The 17,822-nt window shown below is 40.9% G+C and overlaps 2 protein-coding genes across 2 annotated transcripts in view; one reads left to right on the top strand and one right to left on the bottom strand.

Annotated features, from left to right (window-relative positions):
* Nucleotides 1-15,937, top strand: LOC115107060 (cholinephosphotransferase 1-like). Its single transcript, XM_029630423.2, has 8 exons — nt 1-240; nt 8,989-9,136; nt 10,963-11,104; nt 11,266-11,350; nt 11,915-12,046; nt 13,292-13,450; nt 13,736-13,861; nt 14,033-15,937. Exons 1-8 carry the CDS (start codon nt 1-3, stop codon nt 14,147-14,149), a joined length of 1,149 nt encoding a protein of 382 aa, XP_029486283.1. The 3' UTR covers nt 14,150-15,937.
* The window catches only part of LOC115107059 (N-acetylglucosamine-1-phosphotransferase subunits alpha/beta-like), a 21,958-nt gene continuing 20,073 nt past the window's right edge, over nt 15,938-17,822 (bottom strand). The window contains exon 21 of the mRNA XM_029630421.2: nt 15,938-17,581. Within this exon, the coding sequence (XP_029486281.2) occupies nt 17,510-17,581 (72 nt within the window). The 3' untranslated portion in view covers nt 15,938-17,509. The remainder of the gene's footprint in view (nt 17,582-17,822) is intronic.

Consider the following 17,822-nt stretch of genomic DNA (forward strand, 5'->3'; position numbering starts at 1 on the left):
ATGCCACATTTCTTGTGGCCGGAGCCGCTGTCAGCCGCACAACTCAAGCGGCTAGAGGAACACAAATATAGCGCGTCGGGTCGATCCCTTTTCGAACCTCCTTGTCAGATATATTGGAATTGGCTGGTCCAACAAATTCCAACTTGGGTAGCGCCTAATACTCTGACTATAATTGGACTGGTAATAAATATAGTCACAACTGTAGTGTTGGTATTTTACTGCCCAACGGCAACAGAGGAGGTAAGTGCTTTGCGACCTTGGGGGGGAGAAACTTTCGAGTAGCCATGTAGCAACACCCCATGACAGCATTGTAACGCTCTGAGATCATGTGTAACATTGTTGCAACTCTAATCCATTTACAGCACTTTTGTTATTTTACAACTGCTCAAAGCATCAGAATAGTTGGTGGACAATGTGCACAGTCCACTATCTAATGTTTTGTTCCTCGAAAGTTTGTCTAATAGCCTATGGTTGTTGACTTAATGCTTGATTAAAATGCCAAATAAGAGTTAGTGTCAAAGTTGCCACCATGTTTTCTCATCCACTCACAAATCAAGTGAATAGTAATTTTAAGGTAACTGGGAGAAAGTCTGGCTGAATGTTTGTTCAAGGAAAACTAAAGTAATATTAACTTTACCTATTGCAAGTTTGAACTTTGATTGGATCATGTAAAATAAGCAAATCGATAACAATAGGTATGCAACTTCAACCATAGTCAGCAAACCAATAACAGGGCGAATACGTAGGTTTTAACAATGCCACGTGTTCATTCTATGACCTGTCATCCACTTAGGTCGATTCTCTGAAGAGAGAGAGAGGGTGTGGGTGAACCTACCCTTTGCCTGTTTGGCTTCTTTTCTGTCCTTTGTATAGTGTGCGTTCAGGCGCGTGTCTCGGGTATTCAGAGACTAGTTACAATATGTTTATGAGTACTATACCTTTGTCCACCCATCCCACAGTACAGATTGGAATCTCACCACGGACACAAAGTCCAGATTCCATCAAGCTCCAGGCAGGTTTGTGCAGCAGACAATTCAACAAGGGCATTGTATATGCAGCACAAGCTGTGGTGTCAATGCAGCCATGGACTCACATGTAACCTGTCGCCATCTGCATTCTGTACATTCAGTACAGCTTTGAATAACTAGATAAAAGGGCTACCTGGCCTTGACATAAGCTGCAGCATACACCACTGTCACTGACCAACTGAAAATATGTCAAGGGTCATCCTGTACGCCTATACTCAATACCGAACTTGCCTGAGAGCCATGCGACTAAGATGACTACCTGTGTACAGAAAGGGCTTTTTTGGGGGGCAGGGGTTACTGAAGAGCAGTTTGTTGTTGGTAGAGGAAGGGACTGGAAAACAGCAGGATATCTAGAAAGAGAAAAACTACTGTCAAAATAGTTGTGGTGGACAAACACAGGCCAATACAGTAGTGTTGTGTTGAGAGAACACAGGCAAGTACAGTGCAGAGAGAAGTTAGACCAGTACAGCACAGTACATTGCAACCGCGTGGGCCCGGGCCCACCTACTGGAAAGCCAGGCCCATCAAATCAGATTGGGCAATAAAAAAATGCCAATTTCTCTTTGCCCCATGGTAACATTTTGTAGAATTTCAGAAAGTCATTTTCCTAAAAATATATATATATATAAATAAATAAAAATGTATTTATTTAATGAAAAAAAATGTCCCACCCAAATTTCTTGAGGCCCACCCACCAACACATTTCTGGCTACACTACTTGTACATTGTTGTATAGAGATGATAAACACTGATTGTTGGCTCACCCCTAATGTCCAGATGGCTGGGAATACTTCAAGTCCCAGTGGTAGGAACTCACACAGTTAGGTCATCTACTTTCCTTTACCATACTTTCACTTTTTGTTTCTTACACACTCACACGTGTGTTTGTGGGGGTCATTCAGATGAATAAGTTATTGAAATGTCTTTATTGAGGTATCAGGGAATGATGTGTGCAAAGAGAGCATCGCTGTCTTGAAAGACTACAACTTGTCCCGACACTTTCAGACAAAGCATGCAGAGAAATATAGGAATATGTCTTCTTGCCAGCATACTTGGAGTCCAACATGCATGAAGTCTTCACGCTTTTTGATGTATTTCAGAACGGCAGTTTCCTCTGCTTGGAGCAACAGTGAAGTGGGCAGGGCATTATGGATTTCTTATTTTACATCTGCAAGTAGTCTGAATTCGAGGTCGACCCATTATGATTTTTCAACGCCGATACCGATTTTTGGGGGGCAAAAAAAGCCGATACCAATTAATCGGTCGATTTTTAAAGTGTATGTGTGTGTGTGTATATTTTGGTGATTCCACAGGTTGGTGGTATTTTTTGATTTAGCCGTTGCTGACACCATCTTACATCTTTATCACAAATAAGACACCTTGCTTTCCCTGGTGCCAATTCCATGTAATAGTCCCACTGCTTTTCTCTGCCATCTGTGAAACACACACAGCTCTTAAGTGACAATGATTCTGCTTAGGAGACAAATACTCTCAACTGTTTGAATAAAAATAGAGTTTAAGTTACCTGTGATGAATATATGCAGGAAATCCTATTTTAATAATGGACATGGTAAGAATTGACTACCAAAGTGCGAGTCATAATTCCCATGACATCTTCTAGCAAAATCTGAAAAGCGGTTCCTTCATTCATTTATTCCATAGGATATTTTTAGATTCACTTAAAATAAGGTCTGTGTTTCGTGTAGGCTTGGCTTTTTTATAACTGTGTAGATATCCATAGGACAAGGTAACTCTGATCAATATTGGCTAAATATAAACACAGATCTTTAAAACATTTTTTTTATTAAAATATTTTGACAAACGTTACCTTATTCTAGTGAGATTTACACAGGTATCAAAACGCAGAGGCGGTTTAAGCCTGAACGAAACACAGACCTTATTTGAAGTAGATCAAAACATTCTCTATGGAAGACATGAACGGTAAAATAACGAAGGAACCCCTTTCAAGTTCAGCCGCAAGTTATTACAGGAATTATAACGCGTCGACTATTTCTCTCTAAACCATATACCTTTGACTATTACGAGCCTGCTGCTGCCTACCACCCCTCAGTCAGACTGCTCTATAAAATATCAAATCATAGACTTAACTATAATAAACACACAGAAATACGAGCCTTAGGTCAAATCTGGAAACTATCACCTCGAAAACAAAACATTTATTCCGTTCCGTATTTTATCTAACGAGTGGCATCCATGAGTCTAAATATTCCTGTTACATTGCACAACCTTCAATGTTGTCATAATTACGTAAATATTGCCTGCTAACCTGGATTTATTTTAGCTAAATATGCAGGTTTAAAAATATATACTTGTGTATTGATTTTAAGAAAGGCATTGATGTTTATGGTTAAGTACACATTGGAGCAACGACAGTCGTTGATTGATTGTTTTTTATAAGATAAGTTTAATGCTAGCTAGCAACTTACCTTGGCTTACTGCATTCGTGTAACAGGCAGGCTCCTCGTGAGGCAGGTGGTTAGAGCGTTTGACTAGTTAACTGTAAGGTTGCAAGATTGGATCCCCCGAGATGACAAGGTAAAAATCTGTCGTTCAGCCTCGTTCCTAGGCCGTCATTAACTGACTTGCCTCGTTAAATAAAGATTAAATAAAGGTGTAAAAAAATAAATACATTTAAAAAATCTGCAAAATCGGGGCCCAAAAATACAGATTTCCGATTGTTATGAAAACTTGAAATCGGCCCTAATTAATCGGTCGACCTCTAGTCTGAACATCAGACAGAATGGCATTGTCTCCCTCAATCCGTGCAATGGCTACTGCTATAGGTTTCAGGTGTTTCAGGCTGCTTGCCACTCTCTCCCGAAATACATAATCCAGGAGGATCCTCTTGATGGGGCTGTCCATATCGTCAGACTGTGATATGGCCATTTCTTGGAGACTCCTTCCCCTCTAGGAGACTGTCAAACATGATTACAACATCACCCCAACAGGTGTTGCTAGGCAGCTTCAATGTGGTGCTCTTATTCTTCTCACTTTGCTTGGTGAGGTAGATTGCTGCTATAACTTGATGACCCTTCACATACCTAACCATTTCCTTGGCTCTCTTGTTGAGTGTATCCATTATTTTCAGTGCCATGATGTCCTCGAGATACAGATTCAATGCATGAGCAGCACAGCCAATGGGTGTAATTTGAGGATAGGACTCCTCCACTTTAGACCAAGCAGCCTTCATGTTCGCAGCATTGTCTGTCACCAGTGCAAATACCTTCTGTGGTCCAAGGTCATTGATGACTGCCTTCAGCTCATCTGCAATGTAGAGACCGGTGTGTCTGTTGTCCCTTGTGTCTGTGCTCTTCTAGAATACTGGTTGAGGGGTGGAGATGATGTAGTTAATTATTCCTTGCCCACGAACATTTGACCACCAATCAGAGATGATTGCAATACAATCTGCTTTCTCTATGATTTGCTTGACCTTCACTTGAACTCTGTTGAACTCTGCATCCAGAAAATGAGTAGATAAAGCATGTCTGGTAGAAGGGGTGTATGCTGGGCAAAGAACATTCAGAAATCTCTTCCAATACACATTGCCTGTGAGCATCAGAGGTGAACCAGTTGCATACACAGCTCGAGCAAGACATTCATCAGCATTTCTCTTACTACGTTCCTTCATTGAGTCAAAAAAAGTTCTGATTCCAGGAGGACCATTAGCTGTTACTATCGATAAGATTCATCATCATTTTCACCTCGAATAGAAGTAGAGGGACTTTTGTCAGAGGTTGCTTGTGAGCGCTGAGGGAACTTTATGCACTTGGCCAGATGCTTCTGCATCTTTGTTGCATTCTTCACGTATGATTTGGCACAGTATTTGTAAATGTACACAGCTTTTCCTTCTATATTAGCTGCAGTGAAAGATAGTGCCCGTGGAATTTTCCTGTAAAGATTAGGAAAAAATGAGTTAAAAAAAATCCAAATACAATTACATGTACATATAAATAGTTAAGCAGTTATATTAAACAACTCCTTTGTAAGATGAATGTTTTAAAATGAAACCTGTATGGAAACAGGTGAATTAACACCCCTCAGTTAGCAGGCTCAAGTAAGCTAAAACCCACATGGTAGCAAAAACTAACTAGCAGAAATTGTTAGCAATGATTTAAACACAATTTGATGTAGGCTACTATTTACTAGTTAACAAAAAATCATGTATGTCATATTAAATATATTCATCCCACCCAGTATTGTAATCAAAACTTACCAGAAAGCATGTAGTCCTTGGCTAAGGCAGTGTAGTAGTGTGGGCTCAATAGTATCTCATTAGTGTGCAAGATCTTGAGAATCAGCTGTACATGTGATGGAAGAGTGCACTGCACATGTGATGGAAGAATGCACTGTGCATGTAGAGGGTTGCAATTCCATTGAATTGGGGATAGTTTAACCAAAATATGCCACAATACCTAGAATTGCCTTATGTGTATCCCACAAAAAAGGTTCACTGTTATAAACAAACCTTTTTAAGCAAAATACCCCAAATTCAAACCCTTTGCAACCCTAGACATAGTGTGTTGAAGACACCGCAGAGAATATGGAACAACAGTTGAAAGACAAGGTAAAGGATTTCACCTATTTCTTCTTGGCCCTGGATAAGAGCAGTGATGAACGTGACACAGGGCGCAGTTGTTGATGTTCTTACCAGGCATAACCCCAGACATTGAAATTACAGAGGAGCTTGCTTCAGCGCAGTCAATGAAGACGACAACCACAGGGAAAGATTTATTGGAGGAGGTTAATAAGTGTGTGGCAAAGCTGGGACTGAGTTTTGAAATGTTATCCAGCGTGACCACTGATGGGTGCCCAAACTTGACAGGAAAAAACATTGGCCTTTTGGAGAGGATACAAGATCAAGTAGCTGAGCTGAACCCAGATCAGAAAATAATTTTCTTGAATTGCATTATTCATCAGGAGGTGCTCTGTCAATGTGTTCTGAAAATGAGCCATGTTGTGGATGCATTCACTAAAGTGGTAAACTTCATAAGAGCAAAATATTTAAACTACATGCAGTTTGTCTCCCTGTTGGAAGCGACAGAGTCAGGTCATGCAGATCTCCACTACCACACAAACGTGAGATGGCTGAGTTTGGGGAAGGTGCTTAAAACTTCTTATGGCTGCAGGGGCAGTATTGAGTAGCTTGGATGAAAGGTGCCCAGAGTAAACGACCTGCGTCTCAGTTGCTAATATATGCATATTAGTATTGGATAGAAACCCCTCTGAAGTTTCTAAAATTGTTTGAATGATGTCTGTGAGTATGGCAGGCAAAAACCTGAGAAGAAATCCAAACAGGAAGTGAGAAATCTGAGGTTGGTATATTTTCAACCCAGGCCCTATTGAATTCACATTGGGATATGAATGAGGTTGCACTTCCTAGGGCTTCCACTAGAGGTCAACCGTCTTTAGAAACTTAAATGAGTCTTCTGCTGTGTTGTGGGACTTCGTAAGAGCTGAATGAGTCAGCTTACTGGCAGAGAGCCATTTCCTGGTCACGTGCATTCCACATGATATCGACTTGCTTCTGTAGACACACAGGAATTCTCCGGTTGGAATTTTATTGAAGATTTATGATAACATCATAATGATTGATTCTATACTTAGTTTGAAATGTTTCTTCGACCTGTAATATAACTTTTTGAAGTTTTTGTCCAAACGCATGAGCTATGGATATGTGTACCTAACGCTAACAAAAGTAGATACTTGGACATAAATAACGGACATTATCCAACAAATCAAGCATTTATTGTGGAACTGTGATGCCTGGGAGTGCATTCTGATGAAGATCATCAAAGGTAAGGGAATATTTGTAATGTAATTTCTGGTTTCTGTTGACTCCAACATGGCGGCTAATTTGATTCATTTTCTGAGCTCCGTCTCAGATTATTGCATGGTTTGCTTTTTCCGTAAAGTTGTTTTGAATTCTGACATAACCGGTTGCATTAAGGAGAGGTATATCTATAATTCCATGTGTATAACTTGTATTTATGATGAGTATTTCTGTTGAATCGATGTGGTTATGCAAAATCACTGGATGTTTTTGGAACTAGTGAACGTAACGCGCCAATGTAAACTCCGATTTTTTAAAAATATAAATAGGAACTTTATCAAACAACACATATATTGTGTAACATGAAGTCCTATGAGTGTCATCTGATGAAGATCATCAAAGGTTAGTGATTCATTTTATCTGTGTTTTTTGGGACTCCTCTCTTTGGCTGGAAAAATGGCTGTTTTTCTGTGGCTTGGTGGTGACCTAACATAATCGTTTGTGGTGCTTTCGTCGTAAAGCCTATTTGAAATCGGACACTGCGGTGGGATTAACAACAAGATTACCTTTAAAACGGTATAAGATATATGTATGTTTGAGGAATTTTAATTATGAGATTTCTGTTTTGAATTTGGGGCCCTGCACTTTCACTGGCTGTTGTCATATCATCCCGTTAACGGGACTTTCAGCCCTAAGAAGTGTTAAAAGGGTGTGGGACCTGAAGTAGAGATTGCTGAGTTTTTGCAAATGAAAGGAAAATATTATGTGAATTTCCCTCAACTGCAAGATAAAGAATGGTTGGCTGACTTTGCCTTCACCGTGGACATCATGGCCTTCCATGAATGAGCTGAATTCCAAACTACAAGGGAAGGGCCTTTTTGCACATCGATGTACAGCCTTGTCAAAGCCTTCAAGGGAAAATTACTCCTCCTGACCCACCAAGTAGAAGCCAACAATCTCACCCACCTTCCGACACTACTAGTCTGTTCCCTGTCAGATGACCAGCGGGGGAAGTATACATCGCTGCTGCGTGCTTTGAACGGTGAGTTTTCTCGTCATTTTGAGGAGTTCAAAGTGTTGGAAAATGACATGGTGTTGGTTTCCTCTCCTTTCACCTTCAATGTGGATAACGCTACCACTGACCTGCAACTTGAGCTTATCGATCTTCAGTCTGATGCAGTGATTGGAGAAATATTGAAAATGATGTCACTGACGAGGTTCTATGCATCTTTCGATGAACAACACTTTCCAAAGGTTAGGAGTCATGCTGAGAATATGCTATGAATGTAAACAGACATTTGCAGTGATGAAATATAACAATTCAAGGCACAGATCATCTCTTAGTGACTCACCTCTCAGCAATCCTGCACATAGCAACGTCAGAAACTATACCTGACTTCACTGCTCTTGTCAATGCCCATCAGACTTCACTCCTCACACTGAGTAGTTTTTAAATGTAATTTTGAGCTCTCGTGTTTTTGTGCATACCTGTTAACAAGAGTTCTGTCCGTGGTGCTGAATGCACAGTATTTCTCCCTCCGTGTAGTTCATTGCATGTTTAATAATGAAAATATCTACCAAAATGAGAACATTGTGGTTTATTTCTGTGCATGTTAAAAAAAAGTAAAATAAGTGGCATATCTGGATGTGATTTACAGTAGATATATCTGTCAAAATAATTGCCCAGGCCTGCAATATGCTGTTTTGCCTTTCAAATCATTTTGTAGAAAACAGCTGTAGTAAGCATACGTTTTAGGAAATGTTAGAACGTGTCTGTTAGAGAAAGCAAACCTGTGTTGAAGGAAACTTGTCCAACACAAGCAACTCTCAGTTTTGCAAGAAGTGACTCAAAATAAGATAAACAACTTTCCCCGATGTGTGTCATGGCTTTCTTCAATCTTCACTGATTTGGTAATACACCCTGCATCTCATGTAAACATGTCTGTTTGTCTTCTGACTTGGAGTTAACAAAGACCGAGACCTTTCTCTTCAACGGGGGATGGTGGAGGAAAAGTTTGTCCTATTTGAAATTGAAACCAGGTCATTCCATCGTCTTGTTTAATCAAATTTCTCTCCCTCCCTTTCTCGCTCTCCCTCCTTTCTCGCTCTCCCTCCTTCCCCCCTCTCGCTCTCCCTCCTTCCCTCCCTCTGTCTTCCTACTCTTTCCAGGCTCCAGCATGGGCCTTCATTCTGAGTGCGTTGGGCCTGTTCATCTATCAGTCGCTGGATGCCATCGATGGGAAGCAGGCCCGGAGGACAAACAGCAGCTCTGCGCTGGGGGAGCTCTTTGACCACGGCTGTGATGCTGTCTCCACAGGTGCGGGCCAAATAATTTTTGTTGTTTCCTGTTTTAATTTGTGGTGCTTTACAGTACCTGACCAAGTGTGTTTCAAGCAGTGGGGCTCCCCTGTACTTTTGTCTAGAGTCTGGACTGGACTGAATTTAGTGTTTAGCTTCATAGCAACCAGTGTATCATATTGAATGAGAACATACATTCTTCTATGCGTCAGAAGTACAGTGCCTTGCAAAGGTATTCATCCCCCTTGGTGTTTTTCCTATTTTGTTGCATTACAACCTGTAATTTAAATGGATATTTATTTGTATTTCAGGTAATGGATATACACAAAATATTCCAAATTGATGAAGTGAAATGTAAAAAATAAAAAACTGAAAAGTGGTGCGTGCATATACAGTGGGGCAAAAAGGTATTTAGTCAGCCACCAATTGTGCAAGTTCTCCAACTTAAAAAGATGAGAGGCCTGTACACTTCAACTATGACAGACAAAATGAGAAAAAAAATCCAGAAAGTCACATTGTAGGATTTTTTATGAATTTTATTTGCAAATTATGGTGGAAATAAAGTATTTGGTCACCTACCCGAAACATTTGACCCAAGTTAAACAATTTAAAGGCAATGCTACCAAATACTAATTGAGTGTATGTATACTTCTGACCCACTGGGAATGTGATGGCGGAAATAAAAGATGAAATAAATCATTCTCTCTACTATTATTCTGATATTTCACTTTCTTAAAATAAAGTAGGGATCCTAACTGACCTAAAACAGTGAATTTTTACTAGGATTAAATGTCAGGAATTGTTGAAATGTATTCAGCAAAGGTGTATGTAAACTTCTGACTTCAACTGTATACACCTGTTCTGAAAGACCCCAGAGTCTGCAACACCACTACGCAAGGGGCACCATGAAGACCAAGGAGCTCTCCAAACAGGTCAGGGACAAAGTTGTGGAGAAGTACAGATCAGGATTGAGTTATAAAAAAAAGATCTGAAACTTTGAACATCCCACAGAGCACCATAAAATCATTATATAAAAAAAAAAATAGAAAGAATATGGCACCACAACAAACCTGCCAAGAGAGGGCTGCCCACCAAAACTCCAGGCAAGGAGGGCATTAATCAGAGAGGCAACAAAGAGACCAAAGATAACCCTGAAGGAGCTTGCAAAGCTCCACAGCGGAGACGCTGTTTGGCACAAACCCAACATCTCATCACCCCGAGGGCACCATCCCCACAGTGAAGTATGGTGGTGGCAGCATCATGCTGTGATGTTTTTCATGGGCATGGACTGGGAAACTGGTCAGGATTGAAGGATGGTGCTAAATACAGGGACATTCTTGAAGGAAACCTGTTTGTCTTCGAGATTTGAGACTGGGACGGAGGTTCACCTTCCAGGAGGACAATGACCCAAAGCATATTGCTAAAGCAACACCTTGAGGGGTTTAAGGGGAAACATTTAAATGTCTTGGAGTGGCCTAGTCAAAGCCCAGACCTCAACCCAATTGAGAATCTGTGGTATGACTTAAAGATTGCTGTACACCTGTAGAACCCATTCAACTTGAAGGTGCTGGAGCAGTTTTGCCTTGAATATTGGGCAAACATCCCAGTGACTAGATGTGCCATACCGCAAGAGACTTGCAGCTGTAATTGCTGCAAAAGGGGGCTCTACATCTTCAAAGTAGGCATGTTGTATCAATCAAATGATACAAACCCCTCAAATCTATTTTAATTCCAAGTTGTAAGGCAACAAAATAGGAAAAATGCCAAGGGGGTGAATACTTTCACAAGCCACTGTATGACACATTGTTGCTCATTTAGTTCTCTCTCTCTCTTCTCTCTCTCCAGTTTTTGTTTCTGTGGGAACATGTATGTCCTGTGGGATAGGAAGCTACCCTGATTGGATGTTCTTCTGTGGCTTTGTGGGGATGTTCATGTTCTTCTGTGCACACTGGCAAACCTATGTTTCCGGAACGCTGCGCTTTGGCCTGTAAGTAGAAATGATGCCCAATTATATTATTTGTTTACATGTTGCTGGACAGATAACAACTTTTTTTGTTTTTGACATAGTACTTAAGTCTAGTCCATTGTGCTTCATAAAATATACAGTCTTGTTCTGATCTATGAGTTCTATAAATTCTCTCCACCCAGGGTTGATGTGACAGAGGTCCAGATTGCCATCGTTGTCATGTATGTGATGTCAGCTTTTGGTGGCGTGGCCCTTTGGGACTACAGGGTATGGCTTCAATACATTTATCTATCCATGCACACAAACCTAACACACACTCCCATACCCACTCATACACTCTCTCTCTTTCCTTTTCTGTCAACTAAGCCGTAGGATTTGGAGACTTGGACATTTTACACCAACATTTGGCACGATATGGCGACACAAATTTTACCCTAACATTTGGCACTTTAAGGCAACATAACCAATCCTTAACATGCATTGTATAACCACTTAACCAACCAACCCCACAACAACAATCTACTAGTGATTAAATAGTCCTTTTGTTTCACTTTCACTCTGTGCAGCCTGTGGAGGCTTAACGACTAAACGTCACAATCAGAAGTAAGAAGGTAATTATGGGTAGCTAATCCATCGTGGCGTAGACATGATCACATGATCTGGCTAGCAAACAGCTGATGTCACCACGCAATATTATTGGCTTCTCCTCCCATCTTGGCCTCAGCAGCATGCCCCGCCCACCCACAGCTTACTGGTGTAAACAACGCTAGCTGCTGTGACAGAAGTTAAGTTCTATTAATTGAAACTCTTGGTTGTTTTACCCTCTTGTAGTTGCCCGTCCTTGGGGTGAAGCTGTACGCCTTCCCCATCATGGGCATCATTGGGGGAGCCGTGTACTCCTGCTATAACTACTTCCACGTCATCCTCAACGGGGGCGTCGGCAAGAACGGCTCCACCGTGGCTGTAAGTATTATTATGTAATGACGTGTTTTAGCTAAATATTTGGGTTGATTAGTGTTTTTCTATTACGCTTAAGCCTTAACATCCGACCTGGTAGTAAAACGTTGCATATACAGTGCCTTCAGAAAGTATTCATACCCCTTGACCTATTCCACATTTTGTGTTTTTAAAATGAATTTAAAAAATGTTTTCACATTTTTTTTGCTAATGTATTGAAAATTAAATGCAGAAATATCTCATTTACATAAGTATTCACGCCCCTGAGTCAAGTACTTTGTAGAAGCACCTTTTAAAATAGCTTTCCAAACCTGGATTGTGCAACATTTGCCCATTTTTAATATTTTCTAAATTCTTCAAGCTCTACCAAATTTGTTGTTTTTCATTGCTAGACAACCATTTTCAGGTGTTGCTATGGATTTTCATGTAGATATAAGTCAAAACTGTATCTCGGCCACTCGGGAACATTCACGGTCTTCTTGGTAAGCAAGTCCAGTGTATTATGTTCTTCTGAAATGGACTACATTTTCTTCATATCATGTTTCTTTAGACCTGTCTAAAATAAATAATGGATTTATTGTGAATGTGTAGGCTATATTACATGGATTTATTAGAATATTTCAAATGTAGATGTTCCAAAGGTCTGCGTCAGTGGCTTGTTTGGAAGCCAGGAGATGCTAAATGTGTTTGTTAATTAACAGTCCATTTCCGTGAGGCCTGCAGTTATTTGCTTGACAATCACCGGCTGATGAAATTTCGTAGCGACTAAATGTGGAAGAATTCAAGCGGTGTCAATTTCTTCTGAGTGCTTTTAAGTTATGTACCCAGTAGGTCCCTCAGGTCCTCTGGTACTGGCCTTTCAACTATCCTAACGCCTAGGACCAAGAGGCATGGAGAGGCAGACTTTAGGTATTATGCCCCCAGCCTCTGGAATAGCCTGCCAGAGAACCTGAGGGAGGCCGAAACTGTGGACATATTTAGGTCTTAAAACATATATATTTTTAGCTTTGCTTTTCCTTATGGTGCTTTTTAGTTCAGTTTCTGTTTGTTATGTAGTAAATATTTCAGCATTTTATTTTCATTTGTTTTTTTCTGTAAATGCGTTGCATTCCATGTCTGAAATGTGCTGTATAAATAAAACTGGATTTCATGTGAAGACACTGTACATTTTAGGACAATAAACACTTTTTTTGGCTTATATTCTAGGTTAACAATTCAAAGTTATTCACTATTTTGCCATGTGTTCCTTAGGACACCAGTGTGCTGGCACCAGGTATGCACATCGGCCTCATCCTCACACTGGCCTTCATCATCTTTAAGAAGTCATCCAACCAGCTTTTTGAGCTGCACCCCTGCCTCTACATCCTGACTTTCGGCATGGTCGTCGCCAAGATCGCCAACAAGCTAGTTGTGAGCGCTCCATTTAATATAAGTCTTCACTTTCTTACTTTGAGAGATGACAGCAATCTATTAATATCTCTAGTCTACTGTCTGATGGGAAATTCAGAAAAATATATATTTTTCTGTCTTTCTGGAGTGTCTTCTCAAGCAAGCAATGAGTACTTTTCCTCCCATAAATGGGACCTCCATATGTAACAGTGAAAGCCGTACCAGTATTTACCTTAGCTCATTCATTAGCTCTGCTCCTCCTCTAATATCTCTATGTTCCTTTTTGTGTTCCTCTGTCCTTGTCAGGTGGCCCACATGACCAAGAGTGAGCTTTATCTCCCAGACACGGCTTTCATCGGGCCTGGCCTCCTCTTCCTCAACCAGTACTTCAACAGCTTCATCGACGAGCACATAGTCCTCTGGATCGCAATGGTGAGTTCTCACGTCTTCACTATTCCGTAGTTCTGTCATCAAACTGTTTTCGTACAGGTCTGGTGTCATTTTCAACCCACTTCAGTTGATGTTTCCACAAACTGCCCGGGAACACCTGCCCTATGTGCATCAAGTCCATTTATCATGCCGGTCCTTGCATTTCCTCCACAGGTCCTGTCGTTGATTGACTTGACACGCTACTGCACAGGCGTGTGCATCCAGATCGCCTCTCACCTGCGCATTCACGTGTTCAGCATCACGGCGCAAGCTGCCCTCAAACGCAACTGACGTTTTGCCCGGCGGAAGGAGGCGGAGGACGCCGCCCCGCTCTTGAAAGCAGACGATGATGAAGAGGTCCCCTCTACCCCAAACCTCAGCAGCCTTGACACAGTGACCACCTCTGACTAAAGGTTGCCTGTAATAACACTAGAGTAATGACGGGAACGACGTAACCACCCCTGACTAGATCCATCGTCAAGGGTAACACACTCTCGTCTGTATCTCACTGGATGAGTGCAGAGTAGCTGGCATGGAAATAAGTTGGTTGGTTTTTCTTTGTCTCCGTATAGGAAGTAATCACTACCTGGGGTAATCTGAGACTCAGATTTGATAAATATCATCAGACCGGTTTTAACATCCTCCATTATTTTCAGCTCATTTAAATTAGACTACATCATTACACTATGGGTAAAAGCTACAATACATTTTTTTGGCAAAGATCAAATGTTTCTCAGTGATCAGATAAAGGAGTTGCTTTGTGTTTTTCCCCCCATTATTGTTTTAACTTACAATTGATACATATTCCTATCTAATTGACCTATATTCAATGCTGTAAAGTTAGAGGCTACAGTACTAGACACATTTGTCTTTACTTAACAGCCTCTTGTTAAACAATGTGATATCATTGTTCAAATTGATATTGTAGCTCTTAATTAATCATTCACTAGTCATGTTTATTTAATGAATGAGACCCAATCTGACATGAAATTAACTCTATCAGGGCTAGGAAATACAAAATAAATCAACCTTTCAACCTCTGAATACTTCCAAAAGTAGAATGAGACATTCCTAATGAGGTATGGTACGTTAATTGTCAAGGACTGCAGGTGAAGGGGCAAGGGTCAACGCTGAAAACAGTGACATTTCTTCTACAAGGGCTTCCATCTGACTGTGAATCCCCAGTGTATCCAGCACCACTTACCCTCTGTAACCTCAACTCTACTCCAGTTGAAGTCCTTGTAGTCATGTTGATGTGTTAACACCAGAGTCCCATCTGCTTTCAACGTTCTTCTCCGTAAAGGGCTAATTCTTTGATTGTACAGAATTCTGTTTGGCGCCTTAAATGTTTTTGAGTCCTTTGTTTTAATTTTAAAAATTTGAAGCAGTTTAGGAACAAGTACTAAAATGTTTGTCTTTTCTGCATCACTATGAAACCAGTATTTATGGTTGAAGTATCAGACAATATACGTAACACTGAGAACGTTGTACTGGAACTTATTTGACTGTTTACTATAATTCTGTACTGGAAGCCATCTTTTTTTCCCATCACGTTTAGAAAATGCATAGGAAATGCATTTGGTACATTGTGATTTATCGTTGAACAGTATGTTTCTGAACTGTTTCAGGCCATAGCTGAATGCATTGTTTGACAACTTTAGGATAGACAGAAAGGGATGCAACGGTGCAGATCTATTATTTCGGGGATATTTTGCCTCTGCGGTCATGTAACTATTGAAACAAAGATAAGTAAATCAAGAACCCCTACTCTAGGAATATGCCCACCGTACCATAGAGAAAATGCCCCTAAAAAGGACATTTTGACTCACAGATATTTCTGGGTAGGATTCCAATGAGAGCCTTCAGATTACGTAACATTTCAATAACTTTGTCTGGAAATAACAGCCAACCTTAAGTTAGCCACCTGTTTTTGTTCAATCAGGGTGTGAACTTAAACTATGCATTGAAAATGCCACATGCTCAATTTTAACATGGTATTGCACTATTCAATACAAGTAAAACATCTTTATACTAAAGTTCAAAATGATTGTAATAAAGAAATATTTTCCATTCAAGAAATTCCATTTCATGATTTAAAGCATAACCAAGTGATTCAGGGATGAGCCAAAGTGTTGACTAAACTAAAATTGTGAATTTGACACTCCCAAGAGACTCAATTCAAATGTACATTAACTCAATGTCCATGCATACCACCCATTGTTGTAATTCAACCTGGTCTCAGAGCATTTTGTGTTATTCTGTACATAAATCCATGGCACGCCATATGTTACAAATTCCAATTTGCCAAGTATTTAAAAATTAGTTGCCAAGGAGCCAAACAAGCAAACTTTGGGTTACTAATGTTCGCATTATACGTCCACCCCAATTTTCTTCCTTAAGTAACCTTGCTACATATCCTAATTTGAGTGTCCCAGATTTACGCTTGCTGTGTAAATCTGGCACACTGCATACCACAGTTCAGCAATACTAAGGCAGCAAAACATCATGCTTCTACTGCTGTTGGCAATCATTCACATCAATGCACCGCTTGTAAGCGGAGAGGAGAGCTACCAAAAGCAGGCAACGAAGGCTCAACAGAGAGACCATAGAATTGAGGGTCAGTAGTAGAACACTTGTGGAGCTAAATGAACAGTCCGTGGCATTCATTAGGAACGCATTCACTGAACAATACAATCAGACGCTGCAGAGATGTGAATTTCAGACCCTAGCAGAGCTATATGTACAGTATCCCACAGAGACACATTCTGTGTGGTCTACTGTGTGAAACATTCATGATTTTAAAAAAACTGGTGTGCCATTTTTCACCCACAACCCCATGCCTTTGAAAGAAATCACTTATGACATGTAAATACCAAATCCAACCAAGACATTTAAAAAGGCAAGCAGGGACAATGGGTAAACAAGGTCATACAGTCTGATACTTCAGGTAACACTCTTTAAAATAAGGCACTTGTGTTGAATGTAGACAGTGACATGGTGAAACAGGTCAAATGGCATAATTCCTGTTATTCTGATCAACCCCTTCCCTTCCCGATCCCTTTTTTCCTTCTGTGGAATATAGGTTCAATTAAAAAAAATAGTGTCCAACCTAACCTCGAACGCTTCGGAAGGTTACAGCTCTCATGGTTAAAGGTGCTGTAAACCCACACCAGAGATGGTGTCTCCCGTCGATCGCTTCCAGATCATGCTTTTAACAGTACATCAATCACACTGCCCACACTGACTGGACTGGAGCAGTTTAGCACATAGTTGGCTCAGTCAGTGTCCTTCTCCACAGCCTGGCGTGTGGGCGATAAGTCCCTCTGGCGCCCCTGGTGAAAGGGAAGAGAAGTTTCTGGCTTTACAGGCTTTGTCCGCTGGCACAGCATCTCCCAGCCAGGTGATGCCTGTCAATCATCTTACCCACCACACATGATTTACGTTGTTTACCAGAGTTCCCCTCTCTTTGACCCATGCTGACGCAATCCCAGGTGAGGACGTTTCGAGATTTAGGGATAGCCCTCCTCACTCTCCACCTACCCCTGCATGGCCCTCACTTTGAACTCAGCGAGAGGTGGAGGGAGAGGACAGGTAGCAGGGTGGAGAGAGGGAGGATGCAGAGGGGTGGATAAGGACGTTTTCCCTCGTTCTTCACACGCGCTCTGGGTTGACATCGTTGCTGACCCTGCGTCTGGGAAACAGCTTGCGCTTCAGTAGAATCAGCTGAGGGAAGAAGAAAATACCGCAAAAGAACGGTCACAAAAACACAAACGAGTGAAAAAGGAGGAAGCGACATTACTCTGTCAGCATGTGGCTCTGAGCGGAAGCTTTTAGCTGTATTTTTCTTGACTTTGAACAGATCAGGGCAACAGCATTTCGGGAGAGTCAACTTAAGTCCTGTAAAGTCACCAAAAGTTGGTTTATTGGTCCAAGCTTGAGCCAATAAACCAGAGATGTAAACAGC

Source organism: Oncorhynchus nerka, linkage group LG23, assembly GCF_034236695.1.
Source record: "Oncorhynchus nerka isolate Pitt River linkage group LG23, Oner_Uvic_2.0, whole genome shotgun sequence".
NCBI classification, from domain to species: domain Eukaryota; kingdom Metazoa; phylum Chordata; class Actinopteri; order Salmoniformes; family Salmonidae; genus Oncorhynchus; species Oncorhynchus nerka.